The sequence below is a fragment of the Tribolium castaneum genome, chromosome 7 (assembly GCF_031307605.1).
Source record: "Tribolium castaneum strain GA2 chromosome 7, icTriCast1.1, whole genome shotgun sequence".
NCBI lineage: Eukaryota > Metazoa > Arthropoda > Insecta > Coleoptera > Tenebrionidae > Tribolium > Tribolium castaneum.
In genome coordinates, this window is record NC_087400.1 from 10,318,646 (window position 1) to 10,341,617 (window position 22,972).

The 22,972-nt window shown below is 30.7% G+C and overlaps 1 protein-coding gene and 1 non-coding gene across 8 annotated transcripts in view; both read right to left on the bottom strand.

Moving 5' to 3' along the window:
• Window positions 1-22,972, bottom strand: part of sick (sickie) — a 269,698-nt gene that overhangs the window by 122,794 nt on the left and 123,932 nt on the right. For 6 of the 7 annotated variants that reach the window (XM_015983908.2, XM_015983904.2, XM_015983903.2 and 3 more), the window contains exons 3-4: window positions 18,903-19,020; window positions 15,885-15,937 (exon numbers count right to left, since the gene is read on the bottom strand). In XM_015983908.2, the coding sequence (XP_015839394.1) occupies window positions 15,885-15,937; window positions 18,903-19,020 (171 nt within the window). Of the gene's footprint in view, window positions 1-6,349; window positions 6,541-15,884; window positions 15,938-18,902; window positions 19,021-22,972 lie in introns of those variants that run through there. The other variant, XM_064357825.1, reaches the window with a different exon arrangement.
• Window positions 20,230-20,302, bottom strand: TRNAV-CAC (transfer RNA valine (anticodon CAC)). The gene has a single exon. It is a non-coding gene; the product is annotated as a tRNA-Val (tRNA).

A 22,972-nucleotide genomic window follows, 5' to 3' on the forward strand; every position in this document is an offset into this window, starting at 1 on the left:
TTTTTAAAAATTTAAGTTCAAACACTGACAAAGAACCTTTAACACAAAGTAACAAAAAACTGAAAAAATATTGGGACTGAAATTCTGCAGAACTAAGCGATTGAAAAACTGAGAAACTGAAAAACAAAAAAACTGTGTAAGAAAAACACTAATAAATTGAAACATTAGATTCTGAATAAAAAACCAATACACTAAGAGAGTGAAAAACTAAAAAACGTATTTTTTTTACAAATAAACTAAAAAACAATAAAATTAAAATTCTGTAGATATAAATAACTGATAGAAGAGTGATAATTAAAAAACTATGAAACTGCAAAGTAAGAACATTGATAAGAGAGTAAAACCACAAAAAATGAAAAATTGAGGAAATAAATAATATGAAATACTATGGGGAAAATAAGAAACTAAAAAGTTGAAATACTATAAGCCTGGAAATCAAACTAATCTTTAGATGTAAAATAAAAGAACTTTGTAATTGAAAAATTTGATGTAATGATTTTAAATTAAATACTAGTAAATTTTTTTAACAAATATCTTATTTTAAATTTGGAAGGTTATACACAACTGTAGGATGCAACAACCCAATTTAGGAATTTAGGAAAAATAAAAAGAATTTCCATTTTTAACAAACAAATTAATTTCAAGTTTTAAGAAAATCCCTCAAAAATTGCTTGTAAGGAAAGTTTGATAAAACACTATGAGCAGGACAAACTTTGGAAACGATACCTTTTTTTTGGTGTTTGGAGAAGCGACAAAGTATTGTCGACAAGAGTTTCCAATTTGTTGCACATTCTTCCTCTATTAATTTGGCATTTCTGGAATAGAGTCACGCCAGGAAACCCCGATAGCCAAGTATAGAGCGAACGTGTAAGAATGACCATTTAAAACATTATATATATATGGTGATCTTGGCAAAATAACTGTAATTGAAAATTAATTGCATACGCGATGGTAAAGATTAATTTAGCATGAAGCCATAACCCGCAATTGTGTAGTAAATTTCAATTGACCGATCACCTTATTACTGTACTTTCCTCCAAATTGTGTTCACCACTCAAAATCGGTGTTCCACTAACCGGTTGGCAGTGATTTATGGAAAAATATCACGTTTCATGTTCTCCGTAATAGTGGGTGTGTGACAGCATTAATACACAACAATAGGTTATTTATTTTGATTATAGATTGGTTTAATTCTTTCAGAAAATGAAAGTTCTATTGTACCATTTAAGGGAAGTTGTAGCTTTGCGATTAATTAAATGGAATGTTGGATTGTTTTCAATTTTCCAATAAGGAAACAATTTTTGCTCGCTTTAGGCTACTCTCGGCTGAAAATTCTGGATGCGCTCAAGTGAGAAGGTCAAGATCTAACCTTTTGAACACATATTGATGGGGATTATTTTTTGGCTGGCGGGAAGTGCATTTTCTCATGCCTGCAATGCCGTAATCGTAATCTTTTGATTTATGGACGTCGTATGTAAAAAGCTTCATTATGCGACCACCAGTTGGCAAATTGATGGAGATGTTGCAAGATGTTTTGCATTCATATTATTCTTAAGGACCATAAGTCCATTGGACAATTTGTAAAAATTAGAACGCGCCTAAAAATGACTTGAAAATAGAATAAAGTTACCAAAAATGGACTAATTGTTGAAGTGGGCCATTAAATGTTAACTGCATATTAATATGTCAAGACATTTATGACATGCTTCTTATCTTAACTCAAAATCTACAAAGTTTAATTTAAATTTTGCCTTGTAAAAACACAAGTCTGAAAATGGAGATTTTGGAAGAAAAGAAAAATATGATCTAATTGTGTTCCATTAGAACAATATTATTGGAAGGAATGTAATTTGTTCCCTTTCCCTTGGACCAAAATAAACGAAACACTTCGCTGGGAGAAAATGAAACGAAAATGATGACTCACACTATTTGCATAAAATAACAAAGAGATGAACGGTGAGAAAAATGCTGTAACATATTGACCCAAACAATTTTTCGCACCGTTAACTATTTTTCATTTTGGTAAATAACTGTTCTAGCAGCGAGTTGAAAGTTAAATTTAGCACGAGATGATGCAATTGCCTTAAATTGGCAGAAATAAATAAGCAAATAATTAAATTATCGTCTGTCTTGTTACAACATGATGTAATCATTATAACAACAACAAACCTTTGATTTATTTCATGAGTTAAGTGGCACCGAAAGTGAAAAACTTTCATTTCAGTTGCATGCGGTTTCAGATGAAATTTATCTGGTTAAAATAATGAGAAAAGATTTTTTTAAGTTTCGACTAATACCAAGTGAATTAAATTCAAATTACGAATAGCAACAGTAATTTATCGCTAGGAGTCAAGGACAATGACTAGAAAAAATAGCGTTGAAAATTGCTTCCGAGAAGCAGAATATCGTAAGCACAAACAATTTTTTCTATTAGGTATTCAATCTTCTTTTTTGAAAAATTACCAATCAAACGCCAGACAGGTGTCAAAATTACGGCACGAATTCTATAAATTCCGTTATCTGGCGAGTCAGTAAAAATATTCTAATTTATCATAACACTACGTGCTGTGTAGAAAACCGCAAAACCCGTCAAGGAGATATCGTTAAAGTGACTAATAATTACATATCACAAAGTCAGGAATTACTTCATCGTTTCCATTACGTGTTGAAGACATAAATTCCGATTTTTAAGACAAAGCTTGCGCAAGTTTCGATTTTGGGTCTAGTGGAATGTTATCCCTCCAGGTGGCCACATTGTTTTCATTTCAGATAAGATTTTTGTATTTAAATAAGGACATAAATCATGTTAATACAAACGAGGAGATTTTTATTGGTTTGTGTGTCGGACTTGCACTAGGTTTGGGTTGGTGTAATCAATGTTTGAGTAGTGATAGCTAAGCCTTTATTTGCAACTGATAACTGGAAATTAAATAAAACAATATCTGTTTAAATACTACACACATATGAATCACATTTATACATTTATACATTTGTGTGATAATGATAAGTTTTGAAAAAGTATACAAGGTGATTCGTAATTTCCGACCTTTGATGTCACACAAAATATATAGTTTTTTTTATTTCACTTATACAGGGTGACTCAAATTTTTTGGCCCGAGCAAAAATAAATATTTCTAATTGATTAAAAAAATAATTTATAGCGCAAACGATTAATTAAGTGTGGTTGTTAAAAATAAATTCAATTCGTTTCCCTGTTTTCTATGTACGAGTATAAGACCAGAAGATTCTGATGTTTTTCTTAACATACTAAATCAAACTAATTGTTCAACATTCTTGAAACACCTACAGAAAATATACATTAAGAAGTAAAATGAAATGTAATATGTTTGTTTAAAAATTTCAGTAAAAGATACACTTTAAGTGAAGTATAAACAAAATACTTTTTAACCATTGTAGTAGTTTTGTGTAAAATGACACATTAGGTAAAATGTTTATCATTCTGAAAACATCCTGTATAAATAATAACAAGCGTCTAGAAATGAGAGACATCGTATTCTTAGCTTAGTTAGTGGTTATGTTAGATCAACGTTGGACAAGAGTTTGCAAATTTTTACTCTTGCATTTTTCTATAATTCTTTATAGACAATATCAATTATTTAAAAATATTAGCTAATATTAATGCAATTAAAAATATGTACATATTAAATTACTAATTACTCAAAATTTTATTATTTCAAGTACCATTTCATGCTTAAATTATTTTATAAAAACATAAAATTCTTATAAAAATTGTTGTCAGTGTCCTAGCTAGTGATATTTTTTATGGATGTTCTTACACAAAACAATAACCAAAAATGGCTTGATCTAAAATGACGTAAGAATTAATAATTTTTGCAGCGACTTAATAATTAATCAGTTACTAAATATTTATTAATTACTTAATTAATAGTCTTCTAGATACAGTAAAAATATACTTCATGCACCTTGTACAGTGGAACACGGTTATAACGAACACCCAAGGAACTTCAGAATTTGGTATTCCCTATAACCAAATGTTGTTCTTATGGAGCAATTTTTTTCAAGTTAAATAAGTCCCTAGTTTGAGATAGATACAGGAAATAACGTACAGAAAAAGCTCTCAACAACGGACACCGACAGGGAATTTTTAATTATCCGTTGTAGAGAGGTGTCCACTACTCGGAAGTGTAAATTTTAATATAGGTTTTGTTATGTTCTTACAAAAAGGTCCGTTGTGAAGAAGTGTCCGTTTTTCGGAGGTGTCCATTATGGAAAGTTTCACTGCATTAATCTTACTTTCCTTTAAAGTATTAATCGATTTTATTAAGATAGATAACACTAGTTACCTAAATTTTTTTTGCTGATGTTAGGAAGTTGTTGAGCTCTGATTTCAAAAGTGCAAACAGATTTTTTTATCAGCTCTAGTTTTTGAGATATAGGTAACTCAAGTTAACATTTCTTTAAAAAAGGACACAACTTTTAGAACCGGTTTATAGAAAGTTTTATTAATATTTAATTCGTTGTTAAAAGTTAACAACGTGAATGGACCAATCACATTTTTTCATTATGGTCACGTGATCAGTTAATCACATATTTAATTGCGAATTAAATTAATGACGCTTTTATAAACCGGTCCTTAGTCATTAACTTATCTGTTGTCTCAAATTTTTTTGCTGTTGTTGAATGACAGTTGGATGCTGATTTCAAAACATCCAACCAATTTTATCTATCATCTCTAGTTTTGGAGATATAGTTAACTCATATTAGCATTTATTTAGAAAAATGCACAAACTGTTAAATTTGCGGCAATAGACAAACAGTAAAATTTTATTGACCGGTGATGATTACAAAGGTATACATATGATAATATGGCAAATTTTATATTGATTTACTAATTTTTGTTTGTAAATATTTTAACTGTTTTTGAGATATTATCACTTTTGCAATCTTGTTGCAATATCGAATATGTTTGCTGTTTCCTAGAACGAACAAAACTTAAAAACGAGCAATCGTTAAATACCGGGTTCGTTATAACCGAGTTCGACTGTACATGTATAGGGTGAATTGGAAAAATAAATACAAACTTATTTGTTTTATAATTAAGATAGACTAGACATACAACACGCAAACTGGCAAAAAAGTCTAGTTTAATGAAACAAAAATATATACAGGTGTCCGTTTTAGAGCTCCACCATGGAATCTCAGCTATTATAAGAGACACGAGGTTGGTTAAATTAGGGCAAAGTTGGATATTTTTATGCTGAATAATTAAGTGAAAGAAAATTTGATGTATCGTTTTTAGTTTTTGAATTATTGAGAAAAATCATAATTTGGTATTTTTCGTTTATATTTTTTTTAGTGAAAACCAGAAGAACTAGAAATATAAATCTGTCGTCGCCTTTTCCAAGGAGTTCTTGATGTCATAGTTACTCAACTCAACTTTAGTTTTTCTTATGGACGCCATATTTGACATTTGCATTTTTGAAAAGTTTTTTTGGTCCTGAATCTTACATGCAGACTGAAATTAAGAAAAAAGCGTTTTTGCAACGAATGATTTGGAAAAACGTCAAAAATGTTGTTTAACAAACTAAATTTTGACAATTCTATTAAATATGCGGGCAGATTCTATAACTTTGTCTTCTCTTAGTTTATGAAGAATAAAATTTTAGCTTATGATGTAGTTTAGTTTTTAAATAAGTAAGCTTGGCGGAAATGTGAACCTTGCAGATCTAAATTCAATTAAACCTCTAAAATCTAGTTAAAACAAGAAACAAAAATCTAGTTAAAAACAAAATTGTTTCAAATGTCCCTTTTTTTAATAATACAAAAATTAAAAATGACACTAAATTTTTCTTCAGATAATTGTTCAGTATAAAAATCTGCAACTTTGCCCTAATTTAATTAATTTATCTTTTATAATAACTGAGATCTCTGTGGTGGAGCTTGAAAAACGGACACCCTGTATAAAATGAACCATATTACACAAAAGTATGTAGAAATAAGTCTTGAGTTCTTAAACTGTAAATAAACAATTGTCATGACATTTGTGTTTAAATAAATAATTATAAATTAGTTAATTGCAGAATAAAGACAAAAAATTCCTTTGACGTTTTATAATGCGAGAATTATTGTGGCCATTTATAATTTGTGGTACTTAATTTGGAAGTAGTTACATGTAAACAAATAATAAAATCTGGTAAACACCAATTAAGCGGTTTAAAACTATCCGCTCAATTGCAAAATAATGATACCACTTAAAAATTACATAAAACAAATCGGAACCGCTCCAGTTTACAGAACCCCGAAACGAAAACAAACACAAATCCCAAGCCGGGTTGTTGAAGATTACGTAAAACAAACCTCAACTTACATTATCCAGGTGAGGTTTGAGGATTTCCTCAAAAAAGTATGTGGGTCACAGCACGCACAGTGCACCTCCCGTTGTCGGCGTTTAACTAAACCGTTGATTAATATCCGCACGTATTTCAAATCGTAATTTATTCACGAGGACGACAGGAACTTAGCGGCGGCTTGCCTTATCCAGGAGCCTGGCGCACGACGGACTGACCGAGAGTCCACTCCGTGCACATGATGAGGAGGACCGGATCCCCACCTTTCGGCGAAGATGCAAGAATCTCTTCATCGGTGTTGAACAAGATGATCGGAGATAAGGACTCTGACGAGGTGATTTTTGAGTAAATCGATGGCTCTTGGCCCGGATTAATCCGGGACGGTTATCTCGAATCTGGGCCAGGAAGGGTGAGAGATAGGGAGGTTCGGAGGCGATAAGTGGACCATTTTTTCTAACGTGGAGTTTTTCAAAAGAACAGCTCAGATCAATCAAAGGAACTTCCATAGAAGCGAAAATAAGGCCCATGTTCTATCGCAACCTTTTCAACCCAGAAGCTTTCAAGGAAATTCCAGCAAAACAAAAATATGGGTAAATAAAAATTAAATTAAGGCTTCCTAGTGTTTGACAATTTAAAGGACAAATCCTTTCGAGGACAATTAATTATTATTATTACAATAAAACAATGTCTTTTGAATAACAGGATAGTTGGCAACTAACAAGAACAATTACAGTTACACATTTTGCTTAGTGACATTAAAAAATTAAGCAAGGATTTTAAACGTTATTATTATCTCCAAAAACTAATAACTAGCAAAATTAATAATCGAAAACCGACTTTTTGAGCTGACAAAGTTTAATTTTAAAATATTCCGAAGCTAAAAAACTGAAAAACTAAAACATTTGGGTCAACAGAATGTTTTAATAGTAAATAACTTTTAATTCGGGATTAACTTGACGTTTGTCAATGGCACCTTAAATCGAGTTAGTTTAATTCGTAATTAAATTTTAATTTCGCTTCCTGTAAACTGAGCCTTAAGACCAGTTTATAGAATCGTCATTAAGTTAATCTGCAATTAAATGTGTGATTAACTGAGCACGTGACTAAATTGAACAAATTTCATTGGTCCAATCGCGTTGTTAACTTTTAACGACGAATTAAATTTTCACATCTCTTTCTATAAACCGGACCTTAAAGTGGGTTTACAGAAGCGTCCTGAAGTTAATCTGCAATGAAGTGCATGATTAAGTAATCCCATGACCAAATTGAACAATTTGATTGGTCCATTCGCGCTTTTAGGGCCGGTTTATAGAAACGTCATTAGTTTAGTTTAATCTGCAATTAAATGCGTGATTAACTAATCACGAGACCAAATTGAAGCAATTTGATTAGTCAGTTCAGATAAAACAGTTCAGAAGCTTAGAAATCGAAAGACTGGAATATTGAAACAATGAGAAAACATGAAACTGAAATATTGAAATTTCTCAAACTGTAGAAATATTATGTGCTTGAAAGCCAGAGAAAGTGAGAGACCATAGAACTACATAATAAATATAAAAATGAACAAATCGTAAAATTACGTTCTTTATTGAGAAATTGAAAATCTGAATTACTGATAAAAAAATAGAAAACCGGAAAACTGAAATGTTGAAGAACTAAGAAAATGAGAAACTAATAAACTAGGTATAAAATTGAAAAATGGAAAAACTAACAAATATCCAAATACCTAGGACTATGAGAACATTGGGAAATTAAATAAATGAACGTCAGAGCTAACAAATCAACGCATTATAAAAATAAACTAGTGGAAAATTAATATTTTAATGAAAGAGAAAATGTTTATAAATTTGATAAATCTGAAATACTGTTGAAAAATTAAAATATACCAAAAATTGAAATCTCGAAAACTAGGAAACAGGTGTATTAATAATCAAAAAACCGGTTTACGGAACCTAACTTCAAATCGACTTAGTTTAATTCTGAATTAAATTTTAATTTCGCTTTCTGTAAACCGACTCTAGGGATCGGTTTATAGAAGCGTTTAATTTAATTCGCAATTAAATGCTTGATTAACTGATCACGTGACCAATTTGAAGCTATGGGATTAGTCCATTCGCGCTGTTAACTTTTAAAAACGAATTAATATTTAATAAAGCATTCTATAAACCGGCCCTAAAAGACAAAAAAGATACGAAAAATTAAAATCTATTGAACGGAAAATGTCAAAAATTTGTAACTCTTATGGCTTAATAAATGGATGAAAAAAAAAAGATACTCCACCAAAGCGAATATTAAATTTAATAAATTGACATTTTAACTGAGACTAAGACACTGACACTCAAAGACTTAGGGCCGGTTTATAGAAAGCTTCATTAAGTTTTAATTAGTTGTTAAAAGTTAACAGCGCGAATGGGTCAATCAAATTGGTTCAATTTGGTCACGTGATCAGTTAATCACGCATTTAATTGCAGATTAAATCAATTACGCTTCTATAAACCGGTCTTAAAATAATGAGAAACTAAAAAAATACTTTAAAATAATGGATTGTTGGCAAACAGAATGACCCATATTTTTAAAGTTTAATAATCTAAAATTTCGTAGATGCAACCAAAAATACTAATAAAGTAATCATATTTACCACTTAACGTTGCGTTTGATTTTTAAATAATTAATTAAATTATAATAGACTTCATAACGAAAAATATAATCATGAATTAATTTTGTAACTTTCTAACAATAACAAATTTGGATAGTTGAAAATAATATTATAATTGGTTACATAAAAAATTTGAAATAACCAATAACTGACTCACGTTTTATAAAACGCAATATGGCTGATTGTTATTACAATTTAGCCAAAAAAATGTCTAATTTTAAAACAATGTTTACGAAACTGACATGGTGTGTTATTTAACAAAAATAATTTGCTAAACCTTGCAGAACGCATTAAAATGCAGCTCGGTTTAGAGTCTGGTCTGCGGTTTCGGTGCCGGAGCAATTATATATTTTGCTTAAGGACATTAAAAAATTAAGCACGGATTTTAAACGTACCATTATCTCCAAATCTACCGCTATAAAGTGGAGAGGCACGGCTAAAAATGACCCGGATAATGCAATAATAACCCGATGAATTGATTATACAGGGACGTCATAAAACAAATATAATTGTGCGTGTGGCAATATAATATAGACTCCGCTCATGTTGTTATTGATGTACCGTTTTGACCTTGATCTTCCTCGTTCGACTATCGATTAAAGTTATGAATGAACAATATTATGTCGGTATTAATTTGGCATTGGTCGTGGGTTGTGATGTAACAGACTTGAATAATTTTATGGAATTGGAACAACCGGAATCCTAGACTCCAGTCAAACCGACTATTTTTAGATCCAGCTCTGTATTAATATTTTCATTAAATTAGAATAAACATTAATAGCTACTTGTATCATGTGAGAAATTACATTTCTCGATAATTGCTTAATTAGACAGCGTTTGGGTAAAAGTTGTGTTTGGAAAGAAACCGAAATTAAAACTAATTATCTTCGTCGAAAGTTTAGTTTTACGGGAATTTTTCCCGGCGAATGTTTGTTTTAAGGATAATTAGTTTGTAATTTAATAAGTACCTAACTGAAAAAAGTTCAGTTAAGCGGACCACCAATTCCGTTACGATTTGAACTTGGAGCCAATTAGACTTTTTCTTGATCGGTTTAACAAACTGAAAGAGTAATTGGGAACAACATTCTCCAAATTGTTTAAGTTACTTTATGATTCTGCTGATCTTTTCCACCTGTTTTCGTTATCTACAAGTGCCAATAGAAAAGATAAATAAATGACAATTTTATTCAATGTACAAATATGTATCCTGTCAAAACCAGAAATAAACTGTTGCTGATTCTAAAACTGTTGACCTAAACTAAAATCAAACAGAGATAAAAAAAAATATGTTGAGCAAATTAGTAAGTCAGAAATCCCGAAATCAGTCCTCTGACCTATTTCTCTCTCTCATAAATATTCTAAAGACTTATTCACGTATGCAAGTGCAATATTAAAGCTGTCGCCGGTCTAAAGGGAATGTGATGCGTTTATGAATTTATTTTATGACTCTGAATGATTTACTTCATGAACCATCATGTGTCATACGGAACCGCCATAAATGTACATTATGCATTACATCCTTGCAAAAATTTAACTTGTCACACAAATGGCACGCTGTACACATAAATATTTCACGCTTTTGAACACTTGTGTGTAAAATACAGGGTGTCCGTTTTTTGATCCACCATGGGGATCTCACTTATTGTTACAGATACGAGGGCTGTTAAATTAGGGCAAAGTTGCGCATTTTTATGCTGAACAATTATCTGAAAGAAAATTTAGTGTCATTTTTATTTTTTGAATTAATGAGAAAATTAAAAAAATTGTAACTTACGTTTTTATTTTTTTAAGCGAAAACCAGAAGAACTAGACATTCTTCAGGCACTTTTTTACAAGAAATCTAAATTTGTCATCGCCTTTTTCAAGGCGTTCTTAATGTTAGAGTTACAACACTCAAATTTGGTTTTTCTTATGGACGCCATATTTGATACTTCTGTATTTGAAAAGTTTTTTTGTTCCTGGTTACAATGATGTATCACATTATATGATCGAATCTTACATGCTAATTAAAATTAAGAAAAAAATTTTTGCAAAGAGTGCTTAGAAAAAAAAACGCCAAAATTTTGATAGTTCTCTTAAATATGAGAGCAGAATTTTTATAACTTTGTTTTGTTTTTCCAAAGCACTCTTCGAAAATATTTTTCTCCATTTTGATCAGCCTGTAAGATTTAATCATATCATGTGATATATCGTTGTAATAATAAGGAACAAAAACACTTTTCAAAAATACAAAAAACGAATATGGCTTTCATAAGAAAAACCAGAGTTGAGTGTTTCCATTTTTTCCCAATAATTCAAAAACTAAAAATGCCACTGACGATAATTGTTCAGCATAAAAATGCGCAGCTTTGTCCTAATTTAAGCGACCTCGTATCTCTTATAATAACTGAGATCCCCATGGTGGAGCTCGAAAAACGGACACCTGTATACAGAGAAATGAAGAAGTTGTGATACGATGAACAATAAATAAAAAACTCATCAATATTTAATAAAAAGATAACATGCAAATTGTTTTTTTTTGGGAGATTTATGTGTACTGCCTTATGCGCGAGAAAAAATTACAGGTAGGGGAGAGTTAGATAAAATAGAATGGTCTGGAACAACAGGATATCACGATTTATTTAAAAAGCAAAGCATAAAAATCAATTGGGCAGAGGTTGCTAATACGGAATGATGTGCACTTGAACAAAAAAAATAGTTTTCTTGTAGCTCCAAATTTTCTGTGCAAAAGATAGTGACAACCTAAAGCTCATTAATCAATGGAAGAGACGCCAAAAAAGTGTACAGTGTATTACTTGTTTACTCTCTATTTCTCTATTTGGGCGTAATTTCATTAAGTTGTGATTGTAAGTGAAATTATTTTGCTTTATTTTAAAAATTATATTATTTTTCAGAAATTTTGAACCTTGAACAAATAAAATTTGACAAGACAATTGTACCAGTTCTTGTACTGACAAAGAGGTTATTGAGATTTTAGCAAATACTAAAAGACAGAAATTATTAGATCCAAGGCTAAGCCTTTTGGAAAATGCGACGAAATATTATTTCAAAGAAGATAACGAATTGTTATAAATAAGAATCCCGTGTTTTTAAAATTGTAACGAAATCAAAAACAGTACAGAAAATGTGATTTTGTAGATTTATTTTCTGAATAAAATTATTATAAACCAACATTTACGTATACAATAACGGTAAAAAATATAAATAATGACGCCAAAAAGAAGCTCCTGTTAAAATAGAATCTTAAATCAAGGGCGGATCAAGGGAGTTCTAGATTCAAATTTATTAAAAATTATGTTTTACACCAACTCTTTCTTGAAATCTGAATGCAATTACACACCTTTATTATTACAAATAATTATGACTGTTTTGGAAAGGTTCTACCCCTGTTGTTGGTGGCTCTATGAGTGGAAACTTAGTGATAAGAGTGATAAGTGATAAGTGTGTGAAAAGCTTTTCTTTTTGTTTTTTCTAAATCTTACATTTCACATCGTTGGAAAGAGTATGATTTTTAGATTTTTTGCAGTTTTAAATTCATCAATATGAAAAGAGACATACAAAATCAAACAATTTATATTGTACAGTTACGAGCCTAAAGAATGACACCCCTATAAATCCGGCCGGCGAGCAAGGGGCTGAACTCAAACCGCAGCAATAAATCTTTTTGAGTTGAGTTTATAGGGGTGTCATTCTTTATGATCGTGACTGTACATAAACCCTGATGATATTATTTTGTGTTTGTCTCACAAAAACGTGTTCCAACTGCTTGGATACTAGCATAATGTCAATTTTGGTACGATTTTGATGTATTGTTACCTTTTTGTTTACAAATATTAATGATTTTAACAAGTTTTCAGAAGGGAGAATTTTGTTACAGATATTGAGATCATCTATCAGATTTCTGCTAAACTAACTATCAGACCAATAGTTATCTAATATCTAATGGATAATTTATTGATCGATACTTTCATATTTTGATGTTATTGCTAGGATAAAATTATGGAACCGATAGTTATCGGTCCGATAAAAAAATGTTCTGGAAACTGGGCGTAAATATCCCATTTTGCCCAACTCTCCCCTACAAATAGTGAGAAATGGTCATTGCTTTGACTCCTTTTAAACTCATTTAGCTTAAGAGATTTTATCAAAACCAGCCAAAAAAAGTTTTTAATAGTGTAACATAAACATAATTAAATAGAAATAGTAAAAAAACTTCACAAGCAAATTGTATAGGAATTATCTATTTACGTAGTTTCAGCCAATTCTGAACAAGTTAGTTACAACTTATTTAAAAAACTTTTGACAAAAATTTTAAACAAATAATTCATAGGTTTTTGTTACTTTTTGTTTACTAATTCTTTACTTTTACTTTGTGTCTTTTCCGATATAGTTTCATAAAAGTTTTCGTAATATAATATTATTGTATCGTAACAAATAAATAGGTAACACAGTAGCATAATACTCTTTTTTTTTCAAATTCCCTGCCACATTTGCCATTTTCCCTCTCTTCAAACTGCAGCGATCCAATCCTTAAACCCATTAAATTGTCACTTAAATGATGAGAAGCAAATTACCCACACCTTCGCGTGCACAAATTACAATACGCAAAACCAACCAAGTAATAACATTATCTCTCAGGTCTATTACTTGCACCTAAACATCGACATTTGAGCGAATTAATAATCAAACAAAACATTTCAAATGCAACTGTCAATAACAATAACACACAGGCATTGGTATGCCGGTCTGTTTTTTGTTTTTTTTATTTAATTTTGCTCTCCCGGTTCACTACAATACACAAATGGCTCAATCGAGGTAAACATCAAAAGAACGAACGAATGTGACCGGAATATGTGGACAAACAAAAGTGAAATATTGGGACGTCGAGACTCAAATACACATTTAGCTTCAACCGAAAATTATGCTACGTGTTTTAATCATCATAAATCGAAAAACGGATTAAAAATGCTCAATTATTCGAAACGTTTTACTGCTTTGGACGCAACAATACAACCCTTATCGATTTAGAAAGTTTTCCTCTTGAGACAACTTCCGCACTACAAGCTGGAGGGCCAAACTTGCAACAAGTCAGCAGGTTTCATTTTCTGCTACAAGGATGTACGTGTAATTTGTACCCTTTGAGTGTATGTACAATGATTTAATCAAAAGTTTAACTGAATGCAATATCAAAAAAGTTGGAAGTTGGATCAAATATTCTGAAACTAATTTTACATTTTAGCGAAATCTTTAAAAATTTATATCTTCCTTATTATAAAAGATACACATTTGAAACAACGACATTTTTTAGAAAGATTTTAATAATGTTATCAGCGGTTTTTTTCACATTCGTTTAGCTGTAATAACATAGTTTTATTTTTAATAGGAATCAATAGTTGGCTATGACATTTTCAAAAAGCTTATTTTTTTCTGAACTGAAAACAATATGAATACAGCTTTATATACTTTTGATAAAAAATATATTTAAAATATTTGAAACTAGATGGCCACGGAAAAATTATTTCACATAAAAGGTGTGAATAATCTTGAATTTTTTTGTACGGTTATTAAAGTAAAAAATCTGAAATTGTCAAAATAAGGTATGTTAAAATTATTTTCAATTGTATATGACCATCGCAGATTTTAATTACATAAAAAAATTGCACAAAATTGAAATCGATGTGGCACTATCATTCGATGACACTTTTTTTATGATTTAGTGAAGTGTAATGGAGGCGACGTTGATAACGTTATGTATTTTTTTTATCACAGGAGGGATTTGATTTTGATGTTTGGGTTGACATTTTTTTGTAAAATTTTATTGACAGGAAATCATACAATTAATAAGATTTTTCTTTTTCCAACATTTCATGTTTATTCGAAAATAGAATGACAATGTAAGCTTGTCATTTTAAATCTAAAAACTAATAATTTTTATTAATCGCAAAAATTTGATTTAAAAATAATTTATTATGCTGTTTTTGAATTAATTAGTATGTAAAAATCATTAAATTATAAATACTTGTTGGATAATATATTTTTTCATAGTTTCAAATAAAAATCAAAAATTTTTTCATGGCCTACTATAAAGAAAAAGCGAAATGTGATGTTTTTTCTTAAATATTTAAAAATACTGTATTACACAAATAGACACATCAAATCAGAAAAAATAAGTTTTTCAAAAATATCACAGCCGTCTATGATTCCTATTAAAAAAAATTAAAATTTGTGTTATTACAGCTAAATGAATTATTTAAAAAAACGCTGATAACATTATTAAATTCTCTGTAAAAAGTGCCTGTATAATGTCTTTGTTTCAAATGTGTATCTTTTATAACAAGAAAAATATGGATTTTTTAAGATTTCGCTAAAATGTCAACTTTTGTTGTCTAAAACAAAAGACGATAGCGGAATGCGGTTTTGCCCAAAATTATTTTGTCAAAAAAACGGACCCGAGAATATGTTACTCGTTTTTCTCTAAACCTCTTGGTTTCGGAAATCCCCTATTTGGACATCCAAAATGCAGCACCCTGTACAATGATTTAATCAACAGTTTAACTGTATGCGGTATCAAAAAAGTTGAATTAAATATGATAAAACTAATAACAGGCTGTACAAATCATTTCCAAAGCTCCGGCCTCATTTCCATAAAAATCATTTAATCTCAAAGGCCATCACCTGACCACCATTCAAACATACCCTACCGTTTTTTTTTTCTTAGACTAGGACAATAAATACGAGACGCTACAATCCCATTTTCAGATAAACGCATATAAATCTAAATCCCAGAAAAGGTCGGACACCCACGTTTAACTTTGTCGGTGTGTTGACACACAGATGCGATAAACGATTGGACAATTCGATACCATGACACAACAATTAAAATAATGGCAGTAACTTACCATTTGGGATGGCGATTTTGGCTTTCGATTGATGTCGGGGATTTTCTGGCATGCTGTAAACAATAAAATTTGATGAAATCATCAGTCTTTTGTCCACATATTGAATGGGTGTTGAGCAATTCTACAAACCCAACACCTTAGGTGCTCACACCCTATGGTAATTATTTAAGCGTATTCAAACTAATAATATGCTTGTCTGTGGGCTACATTATCGTTGATGCATTGAAATGAATAATTGAATATGGTTAGAGCTGAATAAACAACGCCAATTTTTAAGATGGGTTTAGAGTTGTGGTTTGTGATGTAAAATGTGCGTACTAATGGATATTAAATGAGAATAATCGTAAATTAGAACGCAAATGGTAATAAAGTTGGAGTATTTATCGGATTTATGGTTTCTAGCACGTTTTTAATAGGATACAATAGTATCAAACAGTTCATAAAAAAATTTTTTGACTACGGAGAACTATGAGTTAGGAGACGAAATGAGAAACAAAATTTTCTGAACACAAAAAATTCTTATGTAATTGTTTGGAAAAATGCAGAAATTATGAGTTTTGCACTCTTAACAGACTAAGAAAAACGAACGACTAAAATTTTTATAACAAACATGAGAAAAAAAATTCTTTAAAATTTGAGCTTCGTCCTGTATTTTTCAAGACGCTGCGAATACGATTAAAGATACAAGTAAAATCTTAGGAAAAAATTTGTAGAGAATTAAATTTCCTTTAAACAAATCCGCAAGACCATGCCTCTATCGACAACGGTTTAGGCACCAAAGACATTCAAAGACACTCAAGAGAGAGAATCTTTTTATTTTACCGGTGGTCAAGTAATGGAAAGTTAATTTATACCTAAACTGTAAAATATGGAAATATAGTGATGCAGACTTTTTTATAGGAGATTTAATTTTCTTCAACTTTCTTTCTAATTCTTTTTTTTATATCTTCGACCGTATTCTCAGCGTTTCGATAAATATGCGACTGTGCGCAAAAATTTATCACTTAGAATTATAATTTGCGGTCCACCTTATATTTTTGCGAACGCTGCGAATACGATTGAAGATATAAAGAAAGTGTAAAAAACAAAGTTGTATAGAATTAAATTTGCTACAAAAAATTCCCCGACACCATATTTCTATTTTTAACGGTTTAGGTATAAATTAACTTTTCAATACTCGGCCACAGGCAAAAAGAAGCAAATCGGCTGCTTGAGCGTCTTTAAACAAATTTGTTCAATTGTTAACTGTCAAATTGCAAGGTTACTATAATATTTTTTTGATTAAAAAACACAGTTTTTTCAAATAGAATGACCCTGTTTCTTCAAATCAATTAAAACAACATCAATTTTTATTAACGTCTTCTCTCTCTATCAATCTCTTACAGTTTTTGAAATAAAGCAAAAAACATAATTCTAGCTAACTATTTTCATTTTAAAAATTGTGTAAAATTGTGCCACTGATTAAAAGAAATGTTAGATTTGTCCACCATTTTCACTCAAGAAGTTCAAAATTCTATAGCGGACTGATGAGCTACTTTACATAATTCACTAAATTTGCATAAACCATCATTAAATATTATCGCTCTACTGCTTATTTGATAATAAAGCAGCTAAAAACTAAGTAAAATGTTAAAGTTTGACAATTGTTGACCATTTTGCAAGGTCTACTTGATTAACTAAAAAAATTATGAAGCAAAATCCATTTTTTGTGTTTTTTTTTTAAATGTAAAAGATAATAGGTATAGGAACTGTTGATAAATATCACTATAAATATTATTGTTCTTTTGATTGCCGTTAGGAAAACTGAGTTATAGTCGACTTTTTATAACTATTTTGAAAAAATCATACTAGCCTTTAATTTTGACAGTTAATAATTTTGAAAAGGCTCTTTGGAACTTTGGATATCGAATGCCGAAAAAATTATTCACTTCGCAAATGATTCAAGGGCTGATATCTTAAATAAACCTTTCCAAATAAACATTTTAACAAAAAATTGACATATGTCAAAAACTGTGACAGATGAGTACCAACAACTTGGTTAAATTTTACTCAGTTTAAAAAGGTAAAAATGTTTGGTTACTATTTAAAATTTCAAAGTTGGCGGCAATTTCTCGTGGTTCTGACGCTCAGCTGTTTTGAAAATAATTTAGTTGAACTCGAAATGGTCGATTTGCATCGTATACAAAATTTTAAATCTCTAGTTTTATTAGAAGTTAAAAAGTTACTATTGTAGGCCTTAAAACAATCACCCTGTATAGTTTACGATACAATTTTTGCATTATGTTTATCTCTTACAATTGAGAATTCAGTGCTCTACCTGCCTGTATTTTTTTGTTATACAAATACAACCATTTTTTTTAATTCATTGCTCTGAAAACTTAGATGGTAATAGAACATCTATGCCCTCTAGCAACATTAACGGAACTATCGAAGTTGGGAACGTTTTATTTGTACGTTGTTTCGTATCCTAACCTTTAGGTATCCGTAGTGAATATAAAAATAACAAGAATTTCTTCTTGTTGCTTTTAAAGCTCATTCCCACAAACATGAGTTTGATGTGATGTGACTGGAGCTTTCAAAACATGATAAAACCACAAACTTTAATAATTAAAAATTTACCACAAAATACGTAGTCTCGTTACGAACTCATCTTTTTAGCTAGTTAGTGCCCGAGAGCTTTTGAGTTTACTCATCAAATAGTTTCACTGAAACTGCAGTGAATTAATAAATAATTCATGGACGATGATTCAGCTCTGATGTATAGTACAAACTGTTAAAATTTTACTTGCTCACACAAAGGCCAATATGTAGTACTACATTTACTTGAAGCTTTCAAGATTTTAGCATCTTTTTTACGACGTTAATTTCGCTCCAGTCACAAAATGCAACAAATAAATGTAAAAATCTCTGGTGGTTAGCTGGCTCTCTCAAAAGCTCGCTTTTTATGAAACAATTTCGTTTTGTCCAGCTGGCACATAAAATAAAATCCAAATCGTGTAAGATATAAATTTTACTTACTAACAGATTCGATGACTTCAGCAAGTAAGACTCCGTCACTGCAATCCGCCGCTAAAGAATTGACGCGTTTTTTACTTCGAGCTTTTTCCAAGTAATGATTGGCCCAGTCTGTGTAGATCTGAAACAGACAATTGAAGAAAAACTTGTATTATAAACCGCAATGACTCGGGGAATACAAATAGGCGTCAAGTGGAACTCCCATGTTCGACATAATTAGATTAAAACGAAAAAGTAATTGGAAATTGCTGCGCGTACTGAAGTTTGTCGAAGCTCTTTGCCAAATAAAATAAATGCTTCAAACCAAAAGAAGAAATTAAACGCAACTATAAATAGTAAACGCTGGGTGAAAATAACAAGTGCAAGGAGAAAATAATAAATGGTAGGTAAGTAAAAATAATAAAGGTCAGATATATAATAATACATAATATATAATAATCAGATATATAATATATTAAATTATAATAAAAATCTCTAAATCAGAAACTTTGGAACTTCAACGTAAAATAAGAGCACCTACACGTACACGTTAGTGTTAGTAAACAAAAGCTTATACAGGGTGAGTCAATAGTGGGTTATTTCCGAATTTTTGTTAATATGCAACTAGTGATACTGATTCCAGCAGACCAAGTCGGTAATCATTTTTTTATATTGTCCTGGGTATTGTCAAGTTTGTTTTAACAATTTGTTAAAATTTCATTATAGACTATTATTATTTAAAAGATGAAAAACCAATGTTGAATCAATTACTAATTTAAAAATAAAACAATCTCCAAGTGGTAAGTGCAAATATACTAATATTTGGTTGGTTATCTTAAGACATGTCAGAAATAATCCACTATTGACTCATTCTGTACATAGAACGTGTACATGTGTAGTATGTGTTGCCTAATAAAAACCTAATGTTATGAAGTTATGACTATGAACGAAAATGTAAAACATTTTGATATTCGCATAAAATAAGAAATAAAAAACCTTTATTTATTTGATGCTCCATGTAGCTTTAGCTTCTTTCACATGAATAACTTTGTAACTTATTTAGACATTTTATTATTTAATAACAAAGCCCAGTGTCCTATAACTTCTGAAACAGTGCTTTCGGTTAATAAAACGTTTGTTAGCCCAGTCTACGGTTGTTTCATGGTTCAATTTCATGTAACTTTGTTGCTAAATGTCACCGAACACACAATTGAATTAAATGTATGCTAATTTCTGTACACATAAATGTTGTCGTTGCATGTATTACAATATAATTTCAATGTGTGGTAGGTTTAAACGGTACAAAGAAATCTATTGTTGCGAGGTGTTGTAGTTTGAATGAAAAAAAAAGTGTTTCCGCCCGGGCTCGAACCGGGGACCTTCCGCGTGTGAGGCGGACGTGATAACCACTACACTACGGAAACGTGGAAAAATTTGAGGTCATTACTGATAAGGTGGAAATAGAGTGAATGCTTTCAAATTTTGTATACTATTTCCAGTCCATAATTAAGCAAAAACCAAGTTATGCGATTCACGTAGTACTTGTATTTATTTTTAATTTTTATGTATTTGCATTTACCTGAGAAAAGTTGTAAAAATTGTTTAAAATCTTCGTCTCGTGAATGTCTTCAAGTGACTAAAACAAATCCACTATCGACAATAAATAATTAGTTTTTTTACAAACGTCTTTAAACAATTCGGATTTAAAACATGACAGGTGTAAAATCGACGGGAACACTACCAACCTAACAATATGCACTAAACACCCCCGCTCATACATAGATCTTAGTGATTTTAATATTTCCAGGTTATTTAAAAAAGTCGAACGAATCTATCGCTGGAAAATACATATACAGGGTGTTTTGTCTAAACCCCACATTAGAATTATTGGGAATTCTAGTAATGATAGTCATCTGAAAATTTGTGTACGACCAACGGTTATACCGGAAGTCGATATCAACTTCCTTATTTTAAATGGAAAGCTTAATTTTTTAGTACGTTTTTGGATTACTAGAGTTATTTTAAGAAAGTGATAGCTTTCCATTTAAAATAAGAAAGTTGATAGCAACTTCCGGAATAACCAAAAGTGCCGCCATCTTAAAAATATTTTTATTGAGCAGAATTTAACGGATTATGACTGAGTACGAACTTTCAGATGAATAGCTTTATTAGAACCTTCAATACTTCTAATGTGGGGTTTAGACGAAACAGCCTGTATAATTTACACCAAAATTAAAAAAAAAGTGAATTAATTGCTTAAACTAAACTGACAAGTTAGTAGTTTTATAGTCACTTTTGTTAATCGTTTCGAATTTTTCAACGCGTGAAAATATTTCTGTGGTTTTCTCGTGTTTAAGAATGCTTTTTCAGAGAGACAAAAACTGCACTCAAACAAACAATACAGTAAAACTGTTATCTATGATATCCTGCACTCGTGCATCATCCGCATTCAATTCATCTCCTGACGTATTAAGATGTCTGTCATAGATACACTCAGTTTTCCTTTTCGAGCTTCAGAATCCCGTCCAAATATGGAACCTGGAGGGAAATACAATAGAATGCCGGCACAAAAAACGAACACTTCATTCGGAATTATCTCTATGACGCCGAAAGCTTTACTTATGTTCATTTGATTTGAATGAGTTGACGGATGATTCATTTCAATAAGAAGTGATTGTCATTACCTCCACTATATCCAGAAGAGACAATGAAATTATTACCGTGAAACTGTTTGGGGGAACAAATGATTTCATAGTTGGGTTTTGATGAAACGGTAGACGACGGAAATGTATAAATGAATTAAAAGCCAATACAATTTCCGGTAGTGGAGCCAATCGGATTATATCTGTTACAAATCGTAATATTCATGGTCATTGATCACTTGATGGGATTATAAAGAAGGGTGCTTTGAATGAAGAACATCGAATTCAATTTTATTGTGTAAATACGTACAGGCTGATAAAATAAAACATGAATAAGATTTTAGGTACCGTAACCTCCTTATAACAATAGAACAAAACACCTACTCATATCTGCCTGATACTGGACACTTATTGTAATTTTTAAGCACTCGAAAATACATCAAAAACAAAACATCTTTACACCAAATTGTGTAATAACCACTGTTCTACTGATTGTAGAAATCAGATAAAACAATCTCTTCCCAGACACAATTATTTCATGAATCATTCCTCTTTCTACGATTAAACGCACTTCAAATGATAGCAAATATCGAACCAAAATATTGTTTTTTAATCTGAAATCTGTGCCATCGCAGATAATCAAACAGAAGTTCCGTTATTTTACACACATGACAAGCACGTGTCGCTTTATTTAAATTTGTGAATTTTATTATTTTTATCGTTCTTATATGTATAGTGTGAGCGCCGGTGACAGTGATCACGTGGTAGTCACGTGTTCTCTCCATCTGGCGATCGCGGTATAGTCCTCGTTGCCTAGGATACTCAAAGGAAAAAGTGAAATGACTTGATTTTTTGTTTAATCATCGTTGGTTGATTTTAGTACACTCGACATCTCCTATTGTACTATAACATAAATGTAACAATGATTTTACGTGATTTGTGAATTTCACAAGTGTTGTTAAAAATACACTTATCTGTTTCTACTAAAAAACTGATTTTAAAAAACTGCCAAGAATGTTACGAATGACTGGGTTTTACTGTAATGCAAAATGCAATTAGTGATCAGCGGCTTAAAAAAATGAACAATGAATTTGAAAACCTAGCATAAACTTACATTATTACTATTTTCCGTGTTGCAAATTCATTTTAGACCAATAGGACAATTTAATAAGAAATTTAATTCAACGCATAAAACCTTCTCTAAATGACAATATCTTTTTATATAATGGTACGTAATCAAGATTTACGTGAAACCCAAATTCCGGAACGAGTGTAGGTATACAAGGTGACTCAGGGATTGGTAATCCGTTTATAACTTTTTTATTATTTAAAATATTGCCATGCCGTTTTCATTATCCGATAGAGCAACTTAAAGTCCACAAACTAACCGGTGAACCAAAGTTACATTTTTTAAAATGTTTTTTAAAAATCACTGCAAAGTCGCCAATAAAT